The sequence below is a fragment of the Ciconia boyciana genome, chromosome 1 (assembly GCF_034638445.1).
Source record: "Ciconia boyciana chromosome 1, ASM3463844v1, whole genome shotgun sequence".
NCBI lineage: Eukaryota > Metazoa > Chordata > Aves > Ciconiiformes > Ciconiidae > Ciconia > Ciconia boyciana.
In genome coordinates this window covers 149,070,039-149,094,472 of record NC_132934.1, presented here as the reverse complement: position 1 = coordinate 149,094,472, position 24,434 = coordinate 149,070,039, and the positions used below count along the sequence as shown (strand labels likewise).

Below are 24,434 nucleotides of genomic sequence, written 5' to 3'. Positions count from 1 at the left end.
AGTTATTTGGTGCTCTCCAAATGACATGTTTACTTTGTTTTCGGTGCTACTCTGGTCAAACATTAGTTATGCTGTCTATTTAGATGGATAGCTGACATCAAGATCACATATGCTAAGTAAAACAAGAAAATAATTAACTGAACTCATGTTTCCTGAAAAGAACTACTTCTACAGGAGCAGCCTCTGTCCTGGATGGTAACTCATGCCAAGCCCATGGGACACCAGTCTCTTCCCCTCTGTAGGTGTGCCTTTGAAGTTGTTGCGGACAGATGAGCTCTCTGGCAAATGCTATAAACCCACACAGTCCCAGGAACAAGGTGACTTAGTCCTCCTTACATCATTAATTTTTCTGAAGAGAAACATTGTGCTGCAGAGCCCTGAATTCTTGATATGAAGTGGCGTTCCCTGATATTGTATTTCTTTTCAGGTCCAATTATAAACTGGTACAAGCCCTCAGTCTCAGTTTGCCTTGAGATTTAGGACATTTTCTCCTCAAAGTACCTTGAGGCTAATGACTCTGAACTTCCTAGGATGGACGTACCCAAGGACAGTGACAACTGGAGTTCTCTACTTTTAACTGAGAAGAGGAGACAAAAATTTTGCATTTGCGAAGCTGATCCCCAGACAGATCTCCCTGCCTGGGGAGCACATGCTAAATTCACATCCCCACAGTGACAGTCTGTGTTAACCTACATTCCCAGAAGTCCCCCCATAGAAGTCAGTGGAGGGATCCAATCCTTCCACAGTTGGTAGCCAGAGAGAGAAATATCACCCAATACCACCTGCCCAGAGTGAGCCCAAATGCGCAGGGGACTGCAGAGCAATGAATGTGGTGGCAGTCAGGAGAGGAGCTAGGCCCATCAGGGTTTGGTCTCCCTTGGGTACGACACGGCACAGCCACAGGGTGGGAGCAGAAGCAGCTGAAGGACGGAGCTCCTCCTGCAGCCCCGCAGAGCGGGGGTCACTGTGCCCCGAGGGGACCAGCCCCTCTGCAGCAGAGTGCTGGAAAAATCACAGCTCTCCGGGAAAGGGCTGCCACCCCCAAAGAGCCATCTCACATCTTCCTTCCCACCCGACTCACACACCAGCACTTTGCTTTGGTTTTTATTTTTTTTTCAATTTTTCAGGTAACATTTTCAAAAACAATATAGACCATGTTACCCTTGTTTATAACAATACTAATCAATGTAAAACATTTACATTATGTAGGTCACTTGTTCAAGTCTACCTGTAAAACATTAACACTATGTAGTTCACTTGAACAAGTCTACCTATGATGAAAGCCTTCAGAATATTACTATACCAGTAGTCAGAGAAGCAAATATCACTTCATAAAAGATAAACCTTTGTTTCTTTACATCCCCTTTGTATTCAAGACGCCACTGAGTATGTAACATCAGTCCTCTGTATGCCTAATTTTTATCTTGCATTCACATTTCTTTCTCCATCTCTAGTTTGGAGGAGGACCTGGGGTATTTAACTTTCTTATGGCACTGATACTCCATATACCAAAAGTTCTACTTCTTTTGCACTACTTAGTGAAATCCAACCCTGTGCCTACAGCCAGATGTGTTATCACACTAGTCTTGGAGGATACAGATGGGTAGGAAGAACAAATCACATTTTGAAATGTTACACTTATTGGCAAACCTTATTTGTTCTCTAGCTACAGACTAGCAATTGCTTGATAAAAATGAGCATTCCTGATGTACCTAAAGCATTTTTCATGTTCCTTCCAGCAATGGTCAGTTCATCTATAGTTTTCTTCCTTCAAAGAACAGATACCCAAGTGGATTGACTGTTTTCCACACTTGCAGCCACCTTTTTCCTATCTGCCCATTAAATTTATGTGTTCTTTATCATCATCTTTAACATCCTGCACTTGGAAACAGTAAGTCCTGTGGTCTTCTTTGGTCACCATTGACTCAGACTGTCAGAAATGTAATCTCTGTGCCTGCATCTTCACAGCAAACATTTAGAATATTTAAAGGGAGACTTTGGCTTAAATCTCATAAAATGTGAAGGTTCTTGCTAATAGATTGAAGGATTTCTTAATTCAAGCCACATCCTAGTCTTTAAAATCCTTCCAGATATTTGCTGGGCTAAACTCAGAACCAGCTGTAAGTGGTGGTGGAAAGGAATTAGATTATGGCCTCTCCCAAATGGATGCAAGTCATTCATTTCCCTAGATTGTGGGACCACAAGCAGTTCTAACATTCTTACTTTACAATTTGTTCTTTGGAGCCAATGTTTTTCCTGATTATTTTTTTTCCTACAGAGTTTGAAAAACCTCTGGGCTGATTTACCCCAACAAAAAGCTTTGTCTTTGGTGTCTGCAAGAGGTGTCAGTTATGGGTCTGTAACAATCTAGACCTTAAGGCTGGATCTCTTCCCCTCCCGTACAGGTGAAGATAATACACATTACATATGATGGAACTATTTATCTTCTATCATAAGTGTTATCTCTTGGAAGAGAAGTAACCAAGTCATTCTGTTCATTCTGATCCTCAAAGTACAACACGGTCACTGATTATTTATTGCTCCCTTCTGATTTATGTCAAGACTGGAATCCAGGTAGATTAACCTAACAGGCAGTGTTTTGCATCATGAGTAATCAATTTGCATACTTCAGTTTAAAGGACACAAGGTTCCTGAAGCTGCACCAGCTTTAGACTGGTGCAGACTCATTGTTTATGGGAAGCTATGCCAGACTTTTGTACTCGTATCAGAGAGGAGAATCAGGCCAGTCATGAAAGAGTTAGAGGCACAGAAGGGCAAGACTGTACATTATTACTGGTAATCTGTCCAATCACTTCCAGGAACAGAACTTTGTATTAGTTAAATGACTCTCAAAACACTAAAACATCCCTCCAAATTCTTTTCTTGGCAAAGATAACAACATGTTACAGCTGCCTATGAGTCTATGAGATACGGGTAGATAAAACAGAACTGAATTCTCCAGTGTACAATTATGTTATGCTGATGTAGTTATCTCTTGGTAATGGATATTCTGAGACTCCATTTAAGCAAAGCGTAATCCAAATGGTGAAAAAATTTAGATTTTCTGTGGAAAAGTTCGTAGATACACTGTTGCCATGACAACTGTATTTGGCTCTGGAAAAGGGAAAAAACTGGATCTTTTTAGACTGAAGTAAAATAAAATTAGTTTGGATGCATAAGAAAACTGCATTTTCATTCTGGCGTGGAATAGTCCTTCTGTAGCAAGCTTTCTTAGCTTCTGTTTTTAGATTTTAGGGTTTTTCTTTTCCTTTTTTTTTTTAAACAGTAAAACTATTGGAATTACAAAGGGCGAGAGCACCTCACTTTCCCTACCCTTCCCATATCCAGGGCACGTTCCTGGTATTCTGTGTTCCAAAATGTTACAGATTGCACCCTATCTGCAAAATAATAGAAGCAGGTTTCCTGCATCTAGGCAGCATAAAAATGCAAACTTATAACTCAATCAGATCATAGAAGACTCGGAGAAGAGGAAAATAGCTGATATATCAATCCACTGGGAAAGCAGTTTGGTCTGAAATGTCTCTCTGTGTCTCACATGAAAGATAGCCAGGATGATTTTTGTTCTGTTGGCAGCTGAAGAATAAAGCAGATTCTAAACCTTTGCTATTGTGTATCCTTTATCAGCTCTCCACTTCCAGCACTTGTGTATCCATATCCCCGCCACGATCACACAGGCCAATGCGATGGGAATCATTGCAACGTACCAGGACAAGCCAACAGCTGGAAAAGTAAAGAAATTAAATATTTTGAAAAAACCTCCCAGGAACATAGTTCTCCAAGTTCAAGGAGGAAGAGGAGAAATCACAATAAAAAGGATGTCTGCAAGTTAACCTTCCAGCAGGGTTGATCACCTGTGAAAGGAAGAGGACTCATGACTGAGCGCTGTGGGAAATGGGTTTATGAAGATGGGAGGAAGAATTGGAAAAACAACAGAGGGTGAGAATTTAAAGTTCAAACCTTTTGCATACATATGACTCTTCCCAACCCCTGCTCAGAGCGGCTATACACTTTCTATCTTCATTTGGTGGAAGTAGAGACACTCCAAGCAGGAAATAAAAGCACCACGTAGAGAGGGAGTACATAACAGCTAGTCTGCCCTCAAGCTCTGTGAATAATTTTCTCAGATTAGCAGCCTATAAATGACTAATGATCAAGCCAAGACTCTGAGCTTTTTCCCAAAATACAGCTAATTTCCAAGACCAGTGTCTGTCCAGACCATTTTGGATTATTCCAGCCTATATTTGTTCACGGATTGCCTCCTCTGTAGTAATACCTGTGGTGTAGCTCATGGAAGACAAGGGCAGAACAGCATGAATCCCTCATCATAGGATGCTGGAGTGAATCATGAGTTACAACTCATAATGAGGACTGTAAATGTTCATGTGCCTTTCTAAGACAGTGTAAGCAAGCTTTGGTGATTCATCAATGTCATTCAAAGAAACAGTTAGCATTGCTTCACATTGTTTTTACAGCTGGTTCTTGGCCAATGGTCCATCGCATTGCAATAATAATTGCACTGAGCTTAGGGCCTCTCTTCCCATCAACAGGAGCCAAAATAACAACACCCATCATAATTTAGACTTCTTGTTATTTTGACGGCAGTCTGTGCATGAGGAGAAGGAACACTCTGATCTTTATTCTGCTATTGTCTTTTTTTTTTTCTTTTTCACTACTTGTTGAGGAACTGGAGGAGATCTGGCCCTGCTGCACCCAATGGGAGTTTGCCAGTGGTCTCACTGGAGCCATCATTTCACAAAGTGTATATCTAAATTGGAGCCCTATCCAATGAACGGATATACCAGCACAGATCCTTATCCCTGCAGAAAATGTCAGTGAATGACCCACAGAAAGTGTATTTTGTGAACAGGCTGTTCCAAAGTCTACAGGTGAAAAAGGCAACCAGTTTTTCCCCAGGCACTAATTCATCCCAGTACTATCTCTGACAGTGTAAAAGGCTTGGATGATAATTTAGCATTAGAATAATGATAACAATTATCCCAAATAAGCAGTCAAACTAGTTACCTTCCTGCTTGACCCTTGTTGGCAGTACTTGGTAGCCATATCTGTTCTGGGCCAGACACGTAAAATCTGTGTAAAAATCCACTTCTTCGACAGAATCAAAAATCAGTGGCACTTCAATGAAGTTTTCACCATTTTCTACAATTTCTCTGGAAGAAAAAGAAAAATTTAATGTTAAATCCTTTTATAAGCTGGCTTTTCTCTATTTGATGTGTTCATTCTAATAGCACATTGCAAGAAAATGCATTGGTTATTTGCTCATTTCTGAACTAGCCCCTCAGCATTAGAGGATACCTGTGTCTTCCAGCCCAGTTGTGCCAACTATTTGAGTCTCAGAAGTCAGTACCCATCCTGCACATGTTGAATCTTCCAGGAAAAAAATGATCTGGATTTGTCTTGCAAAAATGAAGGAGGGAAGAAAGACAAGCAGAATTCTGTATATCTTTGAGCTCTCTACACAGCATTATGGAAGGACCTAATTCCTTCTCTCTGACCACCTATTCATTTCTGAGATTAATTCGTACTACCAGTTGGAAGACATATGGTGAACATAACCCTGCAAATGTTCACTGAGCAAACTGAACCACCATTCCTGTCTATCATGCACCCAAAGCTCAATACAAGAAACTGTCTAGGAAGTTTCCAGTTTCCTTCAACCTGATTATTTCATCAGTCCAACTACTTAAAAGTGCTTTTCTAGCTGCAGTCAAACATTGTCTCTTGATATCTTTTAGTCATTGCTGGAGCAGTTGTCCAGCTGCTCTTTAATGACCTGATCATGAGTGTGTTACGCACCGCGGCAATGGAGTTCCCTGTGCACTCCTCCCGGGACTGTACTGCAGGAAGGCAGCACCACGGCGGTGGGTGCTTTGCCAGAGATTTCTGTGGGGAATTTGTTTTCCTGGTGGCATTTGACCTGTTTTGCCTTGCTGCCATTCTGAGGGCTTCCAGCAGAACTGGGGTGTCTCGCACACCGTGGGCTCTGCATGAGCCCTAGCTGGCATGGTCCCTGTCCTTGTGCAATTGTATAATAATATATAACAGTAATAATGATAGTGATAATAATAATAAAAATCATTTTTAAAGTCCAAGTAAGAAAGTACATGTGCTGCTCTATTCTAAAGCCTGCAGAGACTATAGCCACAGTACATTTTATGGCTCTTGACCACAGGTTTAATGCACTGTCACTTATCCATGTAAACAACGTTATAAATTAATGGTCTCAATCATGCTGTGGGGAATGTGAAAACACATAAAGGCTTGGGCATACATTTGAGTTACCATGTTACCTCTGACTGCAGCTGTGCAATAAACTAAACATGGCCAGGTTGTTATCTGGCACTGATGGCCACAAATGGCCAAAACCAGGTCACATCCACAACTGTTAAACACTCTTCTCCCTCAAAATGGGCATGCCACATCCCCAGACTCTGTTGGGAATGGTCCCTGCCCCGTGCTAAATCCTAATTGATAGCCAGGAGCTCTTTGGGAAGGTGCTAGCTGGTGAGTGACCAGTTTAACCATTAATAGCAGAGGCAATGGTATCCCAGAGCCCAGGAACCTTCCCAGCTCTGTCCACCAGTACAGGCAGAGCTACCGTGACCCAGGTGAGGGTGATGATCTTTGTGGACACTTTCAGCTTCATCAAATGAGAGATGAAACATGCAGACTTGGACCTCAATGAAGAGGTTTCAGTCGGTAGGTTTACCTCACATTTGCAAAGTACTAGAAGCAAGCCTGAACGTAGCGAGTTAGTGCTGCTCAGGTGATATGTGCCAGGTACAGAAGCAGATCTTTTCCCTCCTTTCCTAGCAGGAAAAGCCTTGAGGCACGCAGCTATGAGGCAGCTGAGAGAAGGCTCCGCAAGATGGGGAGAGACAATGGATCAGGGCAAGAGGATGTGGGACATCCTGCTTCTCCCTCCCACCAGCATCCCCCCCCCGGTGCTTCCCTGGCGCCAGCACTAGCACTCACTGGGCGTCTCTGTGAGTCAGTTTAACTCACTAATGTGGAAAAGAACAACCCTAAGGGGAAAAACAATGGTATTAAAAAAAAAAACCAACAAACCACTGGATAGTTTTCTGTTGTCTTAGTGTGTTCAGAGAACCTCATGAATGTCAGGGAGAGGATGTTGCCGTTTCGCTGGCACAGGGGAAGGAGAGAGATAAGAGAAGCACTGGGAAGGATCAAGTCCCATTGCTTTTCACTGCAGTCAGCTCTTACATCAGCTCAGCTGCCCATGAAAATGTGCTTCAAGTTTAAGTCTCGAAGTTGGCTCATTTGCAGTATAACATGAACAAAAACCAGAAATAAAGAATTGATTTAACACTGCCTGGGTGGGGTTTGGGTTTTTTTTTGCTTGCCTGCCTGTTTTTTTCTCAGCTCTCCCCTTCACTTCAAATCTGTCCATACCCCATTTCATTACCTGGCATTCAGCTGCACAGAGAGCCCCTGTAACGCTGCGCATTAAAACAACAAGCACAAGGAAACACTTTCAGCCAGACTTACTGTCGTTCCCCCTCTGTAACTCTGCTCTGCTTGTAAAGCACGTCGACGGTGGTGTCATTTGCTAGCCATTCCACGTCAGTACGGACGTGGCTGCTCAGGCCAACAAACACTTTGCATGGGAGAGTCATCTTGGAGCCTGTTGGTAAAAGAAAGATTAAAAAGCCATTTGGCTACATATGGAGAACTACTCTTTCTCTTGGTGAAAATCAACATCTCCAGTGGGAGATCAAGTTCCCACACAAGTCAAGCACCACTACATTCAAAACTGAGGTTAAGCCCCAGATTGCTTTTCATCCCCTACTCTCTGGCAGCAAGACCTTTCAGTTTGGCAGTCCTTCCCGCTGCTAACCATTGCACCATAACCATATTTTTTTTGCACAAATAACCATAATTATTTTCCCATTGCAACAGTTAGCAGCTCTTGCACTAGACACATTCCTCAGGAGGCAAAGCTGTATTCCTGTGGCCTTGCTCCTTCTGACGTATCGCAGCCCAAAGGGCACAGTGTGATTTACTGCTCTGGAGCAACTGCATTAACCACAGAGTACCTTCACTCAGGGATGCTGTGGGCAAAGGCATTCAGCTCAAGATGGGACCTCCAGAGATAAAGTGATTGTGCAAAAATTCAGAAATTCTGCTATAATTATTGTAACTCAGAGCTAAGGATAAAGAGCCTTCAGACTGGTGCATATCTATATTATATGGAAAACACAGGGCTCAATAATGCATACAATTTTATTATTATATCTGTGCAGATGGTGATAAAAGGGATATAAAACACTCCATGGAGCTAGATAGGCAAAACAAATTACTTGGTAGTCCTACGCTAATGGAAAGAAAAGTGGCAGTGGAAACTAAGATATCATAGGCCACAGCTGTGTGTATAGTACCCAAGTTAAAAAAGCTTAGTGTAAAATACACCTGGCATTTTCTGGGAAGAGGAAATGCGACAGAAATCTGTTGTCATAATATAATCTTCAAAGAAAAATTGGGATCCTATCAAGGTACTTTCCAACTAACAACAACTGTCTAGTTCAAACAGTAAAAAGCAAGGAAAAAATGTCTCCCCCCAAAAGAGCTAGATGGCTTATTCAAAGCCACCAGATAACCTAGATCAATTTGAGGGAATATTGAAAACGAATAGTTCTTAGTGAAGGGGGACTCTGAGCAGCTGATCTAAGGGTACAAACATGCTTTTCTTGCTTTGTTAGAGGCTAAAATCTACAGCATTTCTGTAGCTTCTCCTACATGAAAGATAGCGTCTAGTTGTAGACAACAAGAAGGAAAAGATACTCCAGCACTGACCCTCAGCTAATATAATCAAGATCAAAAGAAACACAACAATTTATGCCAACAAATTACACCATAAGAGAACCTGCTCTAATTTTTCTCTGATTAGATGCTTCCAAAAATTACGTTGGGCCTTACCGAGAGCAGCTGAGGTTGTCTTTTGTGTTGGATACACAATTATGGGGGTAATTCTCTTTTCTTGTTCTGGAGAGAGGAAGAGAACAGAGAATCAGTGCTAGCACAGCAGAAAATTTGGGCATTGCCCCAGAACTATAAATAGAAATGTGCCACATTGCTCAACATCTTTTATCTCCTAGTAAAACATTTGATTATTAAACCCACTGGCAAAGAGAGAAATTCCAATTTCAAGCCCAGAGATCTGTGTTTGTGGAGATAGATAGGATCAAGCTCACTTCTTGATCCTGAAAGAAAGCCATACACTTCACCCTGAGGAATTTAGGGCTGCTGAGTGTCGTTTGGAAGCAACAGTAATATCAGGCACTACGCATGGTCCTTTTTATGAGCAGGCATGACTCATTTCATGCTCGCAAAAATAGAAGAGCCACAAGCTCAAGCAGAGAATGGATGTCTGCATGACTGAAAATTACACCTTCCGCGCTCCCACACCAGCGAGGCATTCACGTTTCAAAAGTCACTTCCACCAGCGTGCATCAGTACCCAGCCGCAGGAAGCAGCACCCCCAGGCCTGCCTCCTCCTTATATTACACATTGGCAAAATAGCGGCTTTCCCCCAGCCTGAGCAGGTATTAAATGTTTTATTTCCTAAGCCCTCTGCAGTCATTTGCAGTGACCCCCCCCAGCCAAGACATAAATTATTCGGTTTAACAACCACAGGTGCTTGCAACATCGAGTTCTGCCTCCCGCAAATCTGCTGGAAGTCAGGCCAAGGGGTGACCCCAGCCCTGCCGGGGGGCTGTGGGAAACTCAGCAGTGCCAAAGCAAGCGCCCACAGCGTTCCCCTTTCCTTGGCAGCGCTGGGAGCCAAGGCTGAGTTCCTCTCTGAGTTTCATTAACAAAGAAGAGATTTCTCTTAAGTGCTGTTATTTTTTAAGGTGTCAATATTTACCAACAGTCTCCAGTTGAATTGTTCTGGTGATTTCATACATTACACCTTCATATGGAAATGACATCTTGCAGGTGTAATAGCCAGCGTCTGTTGGTAGCACAGAAGTCATGATCAGAGAAGTCGAACCTTTCAGAATTACGAATTTTTCATTGTTGTCTTCCAAAGGCAGAGCATCCTGGAGAAAGGACAGCAACTGGTGTTATGGCTCAGATGATAGATGTGGTTACACTCTGTGTAACTTCCAGACAGAATTACTTATCCTTGTCTCCCTATTATTAAAGGTTCGCTTATCACTGGGAAATCTGAGCAGTTCCACTTCCACACCAAGGGGCAAGTTCTTCAAACATGTATCCATCTCTAAAATGCTCTGAGGCACTATATGAAGTATGAAGAATCACTGTTTTAATCTATCTATAATGTGTGTGTATAGCTTTTCAATAAAATGCACATTTTAGGATGGAAAAGATATAATAGGCCCTTTACTCAGTTCTCTTAAGAGTAGTCTCTTAAGAGAGATGACTACTCTCTTAAGAGTAGTCATCTAACACATTCTCCTAAGACAAAACCACTTCAGTAACCATGAAGGTTTTCACAACTATTACTTTCCGTACATGACCTCATAAGAGTAACATTCTAAGCCATCCTTCTAAGATAAATACATTTTAGTAATCATGCAAGTTTCACAAAACTATTCGTTACCCTGCATGATCTGGTAAACTGTGATAAATTCCTGCTCTGCATCACTAAGGCTCTGTTCACACACAGGTTGGAGCCCTGCTAGGAGCAATGAATGATGTTCCTACTCCATGAAGGCAGGTTAGCTCTTTCTTACAGGCGTAGCAAGAACCATATTGGGGAGGGGGGAGGCTTTGACTTAGATAAGTAAGGGGTTATAGCCTGCTTCTGAAGGGAATCCTGAGCAGAGACATTTTGCTGGTATGGTACCAATCACGACACAGGCACTGCTGTATGAAGCCAGCCTAGGTATTGCATCCTATGGTAAGAATGATACCTGCACGAGGCACAGCGTACGATCATAGTAGGAGTGTAAATAAAAGCTAAACCAAGGTATTATGAAAATATAAGAAGAATCCTGTGCTGTCCAGTGCGAGATTGTACAGCTGAGGATGATCGAGTGAAGGATATTTGACCTTACAGGCAAAACCAGGCTTGCCTACTTGAAAAGCCGTGGACTGGCAAGTTAGGCAAGAGAACACTATAAGCATTGTGTGATGAATCTAGTATTTCCAAATGCTGTATTCTAGTTGATTAATGCAAGCTACCCCATCTGAACAGCTCACACGAGGGAAGCATCACTGGGAAGTCCTACTTTATGGGATTCACTAGAGGAGCCATAAAAAGAAGCATAGCGCCAAAGAGAAGGGCCTAATCTGAAGTGGCAAACCCTGCAGTCGGGGTAGGTAACCTAGCCTTAAAAATAGTTATGCTGCCTGTGAGAGCAAATAACATGTGAAGCACTACACCCTGTGCTGCGTCCACCCCAGAGAACCTTTCCTAAAATATATACACCTGTCCCAAAATTCCCAGTATATTATGCCATGCTCATGGCTTTAACAACATCACGATCAGGAGAAACAGAAAGCGGGGATGTATGTGCCTTTACGAACAGGTTGGGATTAGGCTTTGCACAAAGAGGAGGTAAAAGTTCTACCTTGTACCACTTGAGCTCCGCACTTGTCCTATTTGGTGTAAAATCCCACAGGTCCGGGCAAACAATCTTTCCAGAGGTGGAAGTGAAGAGGACCTGGAGATAGGCAATCTCCCGAGCAGCTTTTTTCTCCACGACCGTGAGGTGGATGGAGACCTTGGCGCAGTAGGAGGAGTTCCTGCAGACAGAGAGGGGAGAGGTGAGCACCCACCAGCGACGAGGGGAACTCGAGTGACACCCTTGGTTTCCTCCAGGCTCCATTTCCCTCCTTAGCTGTTTGTAAGAGGACAAGACTGAGATCATACCAGGAGGGATCCTGGAAAATCACTGGTACTGTTTTTTTGGCACAATCTAAACATGTTGATGACACGTCTGCCTCACAGCTTCAGTCTTTTCTTTTCTTTTTTGTATACCCAGTTTGCTGTGCACCCTTAGGCTAAGACATTATTTTAATTTTGCAAGGAGGAGGAACATGTCCACCTAAACAGCAGCAGGTGTGTCATGAACCTTCCACCATTTCCTTGACAGAGGTCTTGACTGTGAAGACCCTAATGATTGGGACCTAAAGATGAAATAAAAAGCTTAAAGCAAGTATTAAAATACAGAATCACAGAATCACAGAATCGTATAGGTTGGAAAAGACCTTTAAGATCATCGAGTCCAACCGTAAACCTAACACTACCAAGTCCACCACTGTACTATGTCCCTAAGCACCTCATCCAAACGTCTTCTAAACACTTCCATGGATGGCGACTCAACCACTTCCCTGGGCAGCCTGTTCCAACGCTTGATAACGCTTCCAGTGAAGTAAAATTTCCTAATATCCAGTCTAAACCTCCCCTGGCGCAACTTGAGGCCATTTCCTCTTGTCCTATCACTTGTTACCTGGGAGAAGAGACTGACCCCCACCTCTCTACAACCTCCTTTCAGGTAGCTGTAGAGAGCGATAAGGTCTCCCCTCAGCCTCCTTTTCTCCAGGCTAAACAACCCCAGTTCCCTCAGCCGCTCCTCATCAGACTTGTGCTCCAGACCCTTCACCAGCTTCGTTGCCCTTCTCTGGACACGCTCCAGCACCTCCATGTCTCTCTTGTAGTGAGGGGCCCAAAACTGAACACAGTATTTGAGGTGTGGCCTCACCAGTGCCGAGTACAGGGGGACGATCACTTCCCTAGTGCTGCTGGCCACACTATTTTTGATACAAGCCAGGATGCCATTGGCCTTCTTGGCCACCTGGGCACACTGCTGGCTCATATTCAGCCGGCTGTCAACCAGCACCCCCAGGTCCTTCTTTGCCTGGCAGCTTTCCAGCCTCTCTGCCCCAAGCCTGTAGCATTGCATGGGGTTGTTGTGACCCAGGTGCAGGACCCTGCACTTGGCCTTGTTGAACCTCATACAATTGACCTCGGCCCATTGATCCAGCAATATCTGGTCCATCGATCCATCTGGATCCATCGATCCAGATGTATCCGATCGATACATCTGCAGTTACTATTGCACAACCAGTAGGCATTTCTGTCAGCGCATATTGTTTTGCATAGAAAAGAAGGCATTCTTGCCTTGAAAGTTTTACAATATTTAACTTTTCTTTCTGGCCCCAAGTGGCAATCGCTTCCAGTCTCGAGGAGAACCAAACTGGGGGAGATAGGTGCTTAAACTATGTCCTTTCCGACCTCTGAAAGCCTGCCTTGGAGATGCCTCCACCCAGGGCAGTGCCTGACCCCTGCGGGGGCCAGCAAAGCCAGGGGGTCCGGGCTGCAGCCTCCTGGAGAGCAGCTGGGGGCTGCGAGCAGACTGACTCGCACTGCTGCTGGGGCACTGTGGCTGGCTGTCACCTACAGCTCGGGCATCTACATCCAAAATACTTGCTCAGCAGAAGCAGAGATCTGTAATAATTTGCTTCTACCCTCATTTTACAGAGTGTTGAAAAAAATGTGGTGGCTTCCCTGTGGGATGATTTGCAAAGGAAATACAATCTCTTTGTATTTTATTAATCCTGTAATAATGTTAGCGATGAAGTTATGTACTCGGCTCTTGCATATCTTTTTCAAACAGGTTTCACAGCATTTTACTATAGCTGTCAGTAACACTGCCACAGTGTTATAGGTTGAGGAACTGAGGCAGAATAGTCCAAAAAGGGGATTAAAAAACACCCTTGAAGGTCTCAGGCAACTACTCTGTGCTCTAGGACAATATTTGCAACCTTTTGTTATTCTGGCCTCACTATCAGTCTTCCCTTCTGCCCCACCACTGCAATTGCTGCTGAGACATGCAGAAAGGCCAACCCTGTATGCTGAGCATGATTTATTAACTTAAGTTCTGCCTGTCCATCTCTTCTACTGCTGACACATGTCACTCACGAGGTGTGCCTTGCCAGCAAGGAACCTGCACTCTAGACAGGCAGCTCCAGGGATGTAGAGAGATGTTTTCCACTATAGACCCCAGAGCAAGGTGCCACTTGTCAGGGGTGTACTGGGAGGCTGACTGGATGGAGGAGCCGGCAGGGGACAAGGACCTGGGACACCTTCTGTAGTTCAGGCTCTAATGGTGATGGGCGTTTTTGCCTTCCTCAGTCCCCCACAAATCCAGACTCTGGTACCTCTTTTGAAACTGTACAACAGGCTGTCAGATTGTAAACACTCAGAAAAAAATGACCAGTAGGGCTGAAAAAAGCCATGGCTCAAGTCTCAACCCCCTGCAATATCACAAGGCTGGTACGAGTCTAGTAAATACATATCGGGTCTCATGAAGGATCTTCCAGGAATACCAAGGCAATCAAATTCTCATTTAAAATGTGAAGCAGAAGAAAAGGAAAGACCAGGGATAAAGAAGAGGGAAGAAGGAAGCCCCTGCAGAGCCACGGTGCCTCGGTATATTCTTCGTAAGGCAATCTGAAGTGCAAACAAGGCTATTTGCTTCTCTGGAGCTGTAACATGAGGGCTGCGTTCTGCAGAATGCCCTGCCTGCAGCATGTCCCCGATTGCCGTAGCCCTGACTGGCTGATAAATAACCTAGAACAAACTCTGTACTCTTTCTCGTGAGATCATAGCCAGAGCGGCAATACTGTGTCACGATTTATCCAGATTTCAGTATATGTATCTATAGGAGACACACAGTGCATTTAAGAGTTCTGACTTTCCACATTTTTTTCTCTAATCAAGTCGGCAAGGAAATGATCTTATCCAGACATGCTCTGAACATAACTGGAGTTTAGAATCAAGCTAATGTATTTTAGACATAGTCATCTTGTTAGTGCACTGGATTTTCTTTTAAATACCCACCTTCTGGTGCAGATATATACTCCTGAGTCTTCTGGCATTGCTGGTAAAAACCAGAGTGCATCTCCTTTTGCCCAGATTCTTGGATCTTCATCTCTTCCTGATATCATGGATTTTGAACCATTTTTATACCATGTGATATTAGGGGTCAAGGCAGAAAAATCCAAATGTTTGTATCTGGGGGAAGGGCATTTCAGAACCACAGGTTCTCCATGCAGTTCATAGTAGTGTTTGAAAAACACGGTGTGATCTGGGCAGTTTTCTATATAAATCAGAGATATTTTTACATTACTGTTAGCCAGGCACATTAAAAAGAAGGGAGAGGGAGACAGAAAAAAACCCAAAAGTGTTCCCTTACCTGTGCTTTTGACTTGATGGAGCCTGAAAGCAGAGGTGCCTGCTGTGCACATCACCAGGACAAAGAAAAGCCCACGCATTTTTTCCCAGAGGAAATCAGGAGAAGACGGAGGGAAGGAGTCTTGAAATCTACAGGGAAGTTTATTACAAGACAGAAGATACAATGAAAATACTCAGCGTTAACTTAAGAGTTAACTGCTCTTTTCCTCGCTCCGGACCTGGTGAGCTTTGGTTCACCCTTTGCAAGCAGAAAGGCTACTTCATCCCTAGTTTATGGGGGCTGACTTGTGGAACAAACGCATCTGGCTCGGCATAAACATCACTTCTGTCCCTTTCCTTTCACTCCAGGAGATGCAAACAACATACCACAAGATGCTGCTGTCCCCACAGCTTTTCAGTGCAACAGCTACGGGTGGAAAAATCTAGCTCTGCTTATTTCGCAATAAGATGTGACTGAGGCACAGGTCAGCCACTTCGAGTTAGCTGTAGTGTAGTAGCTTGGGTGAACACAGGAGCAAAGATGCAGCAGAATAGACTTCAGCTCTCTTAAGCAATCACCTCAGGTATCTCCCAAGGTTGTATGGACCTCATTAAATCCTGTGTCACTTTATCTTTCCCACTGTGGCTACTAAAGTAGGCCAGGTAGTGTAGATCAGGCTGCAGGCAAAATTCCTGCTATAACCAGAGCCAAGCTTTCAAACTCTCCCACAAATGTTTCTCTTGGGACAAAAAATGTTGACTCCCATGGCATGCACACCCATCTTGCTGTTGGTGTGCAACGGAGTTTTCAGCATGGACACTATTACCATCTGTGCCAAAAAAAGATGAGGAAAACCGTGAACAACGTGTCCTAAAAATCAGACACGGCGACACTAAGGGAAAACAAAACTATCTGCTGCCAGTCATGCATTAATTGTCATCTGTATTGGCCTGGCACGGGCAAGGCAGCTTCTGCATACATCACTGAATGCTTTCTGGTCTGCCACGAGGTTTCAACTGCTGCTACTCAGGTGATTGAGTATGTGTTATCTCAGTGTGCCACAGGCAAAAATACATAAAACGTGCTATATATAGGCACCAGTTTATGCTCTATGTAAGGTATTTATGTGCAATACAGCACACATATGCACGATACATACTATTTCCATTTTGTATACAGAAATGGAAATTGCATGCATTTAACATTAGCCTAACACTATGATTGTCCCACAGGATTAATATTAAATGACCGGACAACTACTTCAAATTGTATCCAAAAGCAAAAACGTATTTCTACCAATATAACACAGTCATATTTATAGGTACTCACCTTCAGGCATCTTCTGTGTATCCCATCATGCTCATATTTATAATTCGGTTTTAATCAAAATTTCTCCCTCTTCTAGTAGCTATATTTATCTGACATCTGATAGTTTGACTATAATAAACTATTTCCAGCTTATTGTCATCTCTGCAACACCACAAAGCCAACCTCTTGCTCAATAATACTGTTTCATAACCATGGGTCGTCTCCCTTACCGCTAGATCTGCAAGGGTTTCCAGGGCATTGGCATGGAGCTGTAGGCCCTCTCAGGGCTACAGCTGGACTAGGTGCTAGTGGCTTTGTCTGCGGCATTTACAAGCCCCATGGTTCACATGTAATACCCTGTAACAGGGGAGTTTCTCCCTCATTAGATCCTTTGCCCGATGAAAATACTTGGTTATTTTGTTCAGAGCTTTCCGGTCCCTTTGGTTTAGTATCTAGCAATCCCCATAAGCCCTACACAATCTGAGGGTTTAGGGGAGGTTTTCATTCCCAAATGTCCATCAGATTCACTTACCTGTGGTTCTGCACTCTTTCAGCCATTAGCCTCTCATGAAAAGATATAAGACTGAAAATTGCTAGTGAGGACCTTATATAGGGTTCAGCTCAACACACAGCGGAAATCTGTCTCTTGTTGCCCAATCAGATTTGTGTCAGAACCAAACGACACTTTAGACCCACCTTTCTTTCCTTCCGTGGAGTGAGGATGAGAGAAACAGAGGCACACAGAGAGAGGAAAAAATATGCATTTGACTTTCCCAAAAAAGGGGAAATGACTGCTAAATATATGACTAATTTTCCCTTTTTCTGACGAACAGTAGTTTGCATACACTCAAGTCTTCACATGACTATTTCACGCTCTCCCTCAAATAAAAAATTCTCATGGGTAACAAAAGGTGTCCTGCAGCATAGTCAGCAGCTAAATAGTTGCAACGTCACACAATTCTATAATGTGCTTTAGCAAGTTCTATAATGTGGTTTAGCAAGTTCTTCATGGACAACATAAACCTTTTGTGATTTCCCAGATCGCTTGTGAATCAGAAATGGGTTGATTCCCCTTTCCTTCCATGTCATCCATCTTAGTGTCACAGCTTACATTAAGGCTCTCTTTGCAACAGAGTATAAATAATTAACAGATATAAGCAGATTATGGCGTCCAGGCTCATGAGCAGAAGGGGTAAGAAATGGGTTATGAATTCTGGCAATGTTGGCCTCCAGCTGCTTAGAAGAGGCAATCTAGTGGAGGACTTCAGTCTGGAACTGGACCACAAGCCAATTTTTCCTGTGCTTTGTCCTGATATGTGATGCCTCCTGCAGGCAACCCTGCATTGATCCCTCAGGGAGCAGCTGTCCTGCACTGCCTCATTGCCAGCCCAGGAAGGCAGCGCGTGGTGTCCGGCTGACCTGCCAGACCTGGAGTCAGCACGCAGGTCTCTGCTAGCAGACCTCCATAAAATTCCCTCCCCTCCCCGGACTTCATAAACCTCAGCTGAGAGCCGCAGCCTGGAGCAGTGGGGTCCTAGCCTAAGGCTTAGGCTGTGTGGTGCTCTCACTAACCAAATGATGACTGAGTAACAAAAACAACATAGCTGTGCATGTAAGAACCATTTTTTATTTAACCCTAACATAATTCATTAACTCTTTCTTTAACTAATATCAGCCTCAGTTGTACTGGAGACCTCAGAATATTGTTTAAGAGATGAAAAATTATCAGGTTTTGAGGCCATGCTGCCATCTGTTACGGAGAGAAGAAACATATAGATGATGACATCTATTAATACACTGCAATCTCTGGGGATGTGCCATATACTTGGGTTGCACATATTCTTTTGTGCAGGCAATATCCACCATATTACAGCAACTTCAGTAAATAAACAAAAAGAAAAAATCACAAAGCCCCATATTTCAATCTGTAATGGACTTTATAGTTTCTATATCCTGATCAATGCAGTCATTGCAAGGGTCTCTACACCTATCAATCAGCCCCACACATGGCTGCCCAGTTTTCCTTAAGCAGTCCTGTTATCTATAAACCTGAAAGGCTGATAATGCATCTGAAGGTAGTTACTGCCCTGTAGTACTCCATCTTCTTGGTGAAAAGAAAGAACTCATCGCCATTGATGCTGAACTCCCACGTTTGGGCTACAAAACCACTGGTCTTGCTTTCTGGAGTCCCTGCACTTCATTCTGAGAATCTGACCTCATGAATTATGCAGTTATTTCAGTCCTGCCTTCTCCAGTTCACTGTATGGCAACCAGACAGAAGGGCTGTCAGATTGGGTGACCTATGTTATATTCAGTCTAAGTTCAGGCTCTTACTATATGAGTGACTTAGGCAATAGAGGTGGGAGTCTCTAATGGTAACCCTGGTCACAAGAGCCAGGCAAGTTCCCAGCAAATAACTCAGACGTTTACCAGACTCAAAAAGAGCAAAACTATAGGAAATGAGGTTTGATGTCTTTGGAAAGGTTGTACCTACCAACTGCTGCAAACACATTCATTGCATCCGCTGAGTAAAGCCATCTGACAGCAAGCTGTTCAATGAGCAGCAGAACCAGCATCACTTGCTTTTCTGGACATTTATGCCCCATGCCCTGACACACACACACACACATACACCCCTCCACTGGAGCCACTTCAGCTCTCCCCTCATGGCCTTTCCACACCAGACTCCAGCCCTTTCCTTCCCCCCACTTCATGTCCTCTGCTCCCACCTCACCCATGACTAGCTTGCCTAGGCCAGGTGCCGCACATCCTTGGGCTCGCTCGCAACTACATCGATGCTAACTGGTCAACTTGTCATCGCCCATCAGCACACGTAAGGACTGCGCTCTGCCTGACTTTCCCTCCGTGAGGCAATGCTTTGGGTTTCCCATCTGTACACGCCACCAGAGACCAATTTTCATCACACTTCTACAAATCCAGACTCTTTGAAAACACAGCCCCTTGGAAAATACAGATGAAGCAGGCTAAAGGATTCAAAGTGAGTTTATAGTACAGTAACATAAGCTGTCCTGCCTTAGAAAACTAAACTAAAAGCAAACAGCTACAGAGTAGCAGTGCAGATCCCAGATAGCCATAATGTCCTTAGATACACCTAACAAGGATCAACACTTTTAATCAACTTTCTTCAGAAGAGCTCTGTCCTGGCTGTCTTTTTACCCAGAAAATGTTCTGATCACATGCACCAGTACCAGGACTTTAAGTTAAAATAGTATATCTGGAGGTGCAAAAGTTTGGTTTAAAATAACTCAGGAAGAAATGAAAGATAGAACAAGTATTTTTTTAGGAGCTGTTTGCTGAGAAGGCCATGTCACTTTGCGGTCAGTTACTGAGTATTTATAAACAGAAATATGCAAGTCTAGCAACTATATATATAGAGAGACTCTTTTAGGGAAGCTGGTGTCATTCTGTGGTTTCGCTCATGTATACAGCTCAAGATGCTGGAGTATAGCTGTGAAATTCCTAACTCGAAGACCAGGCTATTCTCCGTATGTCTCACCCATTGCTCATCTCACTGGATTGCTATTTCCCGCACCAGGGCTACACGTAGCTGCCTTGCCACATTTCGGTGGATTTTACTTTCCTAGGACATCCCAATAAAATAACCAAAATCTCAAGTAATATTTAGCGTTCCGGCAGTTCCTTGCAACAGAGGCTTTCAAAAGGCCTCCACAAGCAAGGTGTGTCTGTTCATTATCCTTAGTCCATGGAAGGGGAAATGGAAATTCAGGCATGATGGCATGAGGATTAGACCATTTCTATAAGGGACAGTTAAGGTGCTAGCTTTTTCTAGTGACCCTCAGGTTCTGCTATCTGTCCTGGAGGAACTCAGCCAAGTGGCCCTGTGGCTGATGATGTTTGGCATCCAGGAACTGCACTCACATGGACTCTGCTATTTATTCTGTTATTCAGTTTGACTGAGGCAGGTTCACGCAATTAAAAATAGGAGAAAATTATGGTTCACATAAGAATAAGGTGGCGAGGCATTAAGAAATATTGAATGCTGAAAGCTGACTGGCAAGCAGATGCAAAGTAAACCACAACTATTGCACCAACACATGTTCTTGGGCTTATTGATATGGGCAAACCTGGTTTTAATAATTTATAATGTCCTTGTGCACAGTTCCCAGATGGGCTCTTGGGGAGCACAGAAATGGAGAGGGAAGAAAAGAAGCTATCCAACTCTGAGAATCACCAAATAGGTGGGACAGAAAGAGAAAGACTAAACAGAGGAATTAGCCCAATGCACAACAGATGCCAAGAATACAGGAATTTGCATGTTTATCCAGAGAAATAAGTGCTATCATACACCGGTTGTATATGACTGACTGGGAGAAACAGGAGGAGACGGGCCAAGAGACACACGCTTTGTCATGAGGGAGTGCTTGTTTGGCCAGAGCAGCAACAGCTTGGCTACAGATTGCCTCCCCGCTCTGAGGTCCTGGGATTTCCACAGACCCTTTCACTGCAAAAGAAACCAGGCAGGCTGTGAAGAATAATTTTACACTGTCAAGAGCTGGAAGGGGCAGGGAGGAAGACACCCTCATTGTAGAAGTCAACAGGCTGCAAGGGATGAAGTAATGGCTAGAAAGGCCCAGAGCCAGCAGCAATGAGGCCAGAAGTACTTCAAGCAACAAAAACCTGCCCTCACCACAAATGGAGTTTGGGTTGACCAGGGGGACTCTCCCTGCATCCATCAGCCGTGATGTAAACGTCACAGCCATGTTTGCAATACCTGCCTGGGACACAGAGAGGGCTTTATCTTGCCCACTAGTGCTGCACACAGACTGCCAGCAGCAGATTAAATTGTCTGTGCACAGACACGCAGCTGTAGACTGGTGAAATAAAGAAACGATTTCTAAAAAAGTGGGATTTGCTGGCTTTTTATTTAAGGGAGAAAGCCATCCTTGGGCACAGTCTACATGACATATGATGAGATGTGGACGAGCAGTGAAGGAGGATTGTTGCAAAGTTGAGTTTGTTGAAAGTTGTAGAGGTAAAGCACTACCTCTGTCCCTCACTGAACTGGAAAGGGTAATCTAAATGGCTAAATAGTGGCAGTCTCACCGTCACCATGTCCGAATGCCTCTCTAAAATTACAGTAAAAGTGAAAAAAAAAAATCTCTTACTGCCCTTCCTTCTCCCATGGATAAAATTATGTATAGATATGCTGAATTTTGTTCATGGTGTGTCAAACAGTGTCTTCACTAGTGTAAAGCCTCAGATGCTGATATTTATATGCTGCAAGTGAAATCAGTAGGATCACTGCTGAAATGCAAGCACGGATGCATGTGTACTTCTTTGCGGATCTGCAGATGACGACTGACAAGGCAGGTGGCCCACAACTTGCAGCTCAGCTTGAGCACTTCCCCGAGCTATCAGCCATGCTCAGATGGAGTAAGCCTACAGCATACATTATCTACCATGCCTCAGTGCAGGGCTTTAGGCAAAGCTGCAGCACCGACATGGTCACTCACCATGTCAGGCCTGACCGGTGGGGCTGACTGGGAGCTAACGATGCTGAGGAGAATAGGAAGCAGACATTTCCCACAGCTATGGTATGGTCTTCTCAGACCACAGGCAGTGAGTCAGTAGGGACATGCTAGAAAAAAGCAAACCTGAGATTGCTGAGTAGCTTTTTTTCCCCGCTCCACTTCCAAAATCGCAGTGTTTGCCTTCAGTCATGATCACTCTTTTTATATATGAAGCAACATAATCTGCTCTGTGGTCTTGCATGTGAAAGATGTAGAGGGATTTAAAAACACAGCAGTGATTACAAAAAGCCCACAGTAACAGCAGAAAGGGGAGGAACTGTGTCCAGCTGAGGAGCATGAAGTCATACAGAGTTACATGAGCCAGAACAACAGGGACAACATAAGATTTCTAAATCAGTTATGGTGCTTGGTTTAAACAGCCAACCCAGCAAACAGGGAATTCCAGAAGCAAAGAGAAAAACAGATGACAAAGATTTTTGTTCATGATTGCCTTTTTGTTAGCTGAACTTAAATTTAATTGGTAAAAAGTAACTTCATAGCTATGAAAAACACTGACCAATATATGTCCTATTATTAGGGAAAAATTGAGCTAGTATGGGTCATACATTACTGTAGGTGTACTGGGAGGGTAATATTAACCATTCATTTTTTCTTATACGTTCCTGAATGAAATCTTTGTCTCACCAAGAAGATGAAGTTATTTATTTAATGCAGGCAGTAAATCTTCTCGTTTATCTTAGTTTTACTATCCTCCTGACACACAAGTATATTTCACGCACTTGTTTTAAGAAGCAGGAGTATGAAATACACTTAGTGGATACAGTTACCCAAGGTACTTCTTTCCTACTCCACTACCTCGATGTGTATTCATTATCACAGGACTTGTGGGGGGCTGGGGTGGAGGACAGTGTAAAACATATGAAAATGCATATACTACAGAAATAAAGACACCAAAGTCTCAGTTGTACTTAGCGTTCTTCCTTAGTACTTGTCCTGTGTTTAGTGTCACGATGGTCAGCAGTCCTGACTGGCATCAAGAGTTGCTTGAGAAAAAATAAGACAAAATAGGCTTGTTCTGGATCAGTGATATAATGGAAGAGGGGGCTACAAATAAATGAATAACAAATACATAGATGCAACAGATACTGCTTCTCAACGGGGGAAAAAAACCCAGTGTATTTGAAAACAGGAATTAGGAGAAATCAAGTCAGTTCAGAAGAAAAAGAGCCAATCCCAAAATCACCGTTGGCTTCCTAAAGAAGAAATGCAAGAGCAACCTCAAGTGATGCTGCAAGGTCACATTTGCTTGCAATAAAGATGAGATAGGCTTAGTCTTTCTTTTTGTCTTCTATTTATCTGTTCGTTTGGTGCACATACACTGTGAAGCACTGACGAAAGTAGGATTTTGTACCATTCATTCAGGTTAATGAACACATTTGTTTTAATAAAAACAGTTACCATCAGCTGAGCTTGAAGGGTTCTGTTATATTCATAACAGGAGTACAAATAGACATGGGGCAGCGAAACTAATCTTAGGAGGATTTCAGCTTTCAAATGCACTGAGCTAAGCCCATCTCCAGCACATGATGTTCTGTACCAGCTGAAAAGGGTCATCAGCTTTTTAGAGACTTTGGGAGGATTTTACACATAATGGGAAGTTGAGACAACATTTAATGTTATTTGTTTAAATCATTGCTATCAATTCTATTTTGCAAAGAAGAATAAGGGATTTTTAACAACAATATTGCTTTGCTATGCAAAGTTTTCTTAATCACAAGCTGGAAGTGCATTCATTTGGACTTAGTTAATTTGAAGTAGGGAGAACCCAACATGAGGGTTTACCATTTACAGGAAAAATTGGGTAACTTTAATGAAAGATTGCAAAAAAGTGGTGGTTTTTTCCTTCAAAACATCCCTGGCTCGAGAGCTTCCTTCCCAACAAAAATGACATCCCTGTTGGTCCTTCTGGCTGTAGCTTCCAGGATCTGTCATCTCAGGGGCATTTATTTCACTGGGGACCCAGCAGAGCCCTGCACTTACTTTAAGGCCAGCTCATCAAACCTGATCTTCTCATAAGTGCTGAGCCATTCCCGTTGTCTTCACAGGAAGCTGAAAGGTCTCAGGACCTTTGCAGGTTACTATTTTGATTAATGTACAAGTTCTTGTGAATAGGCTTCCCAGGGAGAGTGGTTTCGCAGGATGTATGAATAATTGATATGGGTCTTGGCTTAATACCGTAGTTATGGGAACAACAACAAAAAAAACAGGGAAGTGAATTTAACCATTTAATACCATAATGATATGGCACCACTGTTTGGAACCCTTGAAGTTGCAACTGGCCAGCCCTGCACAGCAAGGACACGGCACTCAGCAATAGGGTATCTTGCTGCTCCTCAGTGGGTCAGAG

The 24,434-nt window shown here is 43.4% G+C and overlaps 1 protein-coding gene across 2 annotated transcripts; it reads right to left on the bottom strand.

Moving 5' to 3' along the window:
* Positions 1-3,175: 3,175 nt before the first annotated feature.
* IL1R2 (interleukin 1 receptor type 2) lies at positions 3,176-17,090 on the bottom strand. 2 transcript variants are annotated; one of them, XM_072849740.1, is made up of 9 exons: positions 17,047-17,090; positions 15,228-15,355; positions 14,873-15,131; positions 11,598-11,772; positions 9,926-10,100; positions 8,977-9,042; positions 7,549-7,684; positions 5,044-5,189; positions 3,176-3,741 (listed from the first exon to the last, which is right to left on the bottom strand). In XM_072849740.1, exons 1-9 carry the CDS (start codon positions 17,070-17,072, stop codon positions 3,614-3,616), a joined length of 1,239 nt encoding a protein of 412 aa, XP_072705841.1. In that variant the 5' UTR covers positions 17,073-17,090; the 3' UTR covers positions 3,176-3,613. The 2 variants fall into 2 exon arrangements, with proteins under 2 accessions (XP_072705841.1, XP_072705840.1); XM_072849739.1 differs by lacking the exon at positions 17,047-17,090 and adding an exon at positions 16,536-16,687.
* Between the last annotated feature and the right edge of the window lie 7,344 nt (positions 17,091-24,434).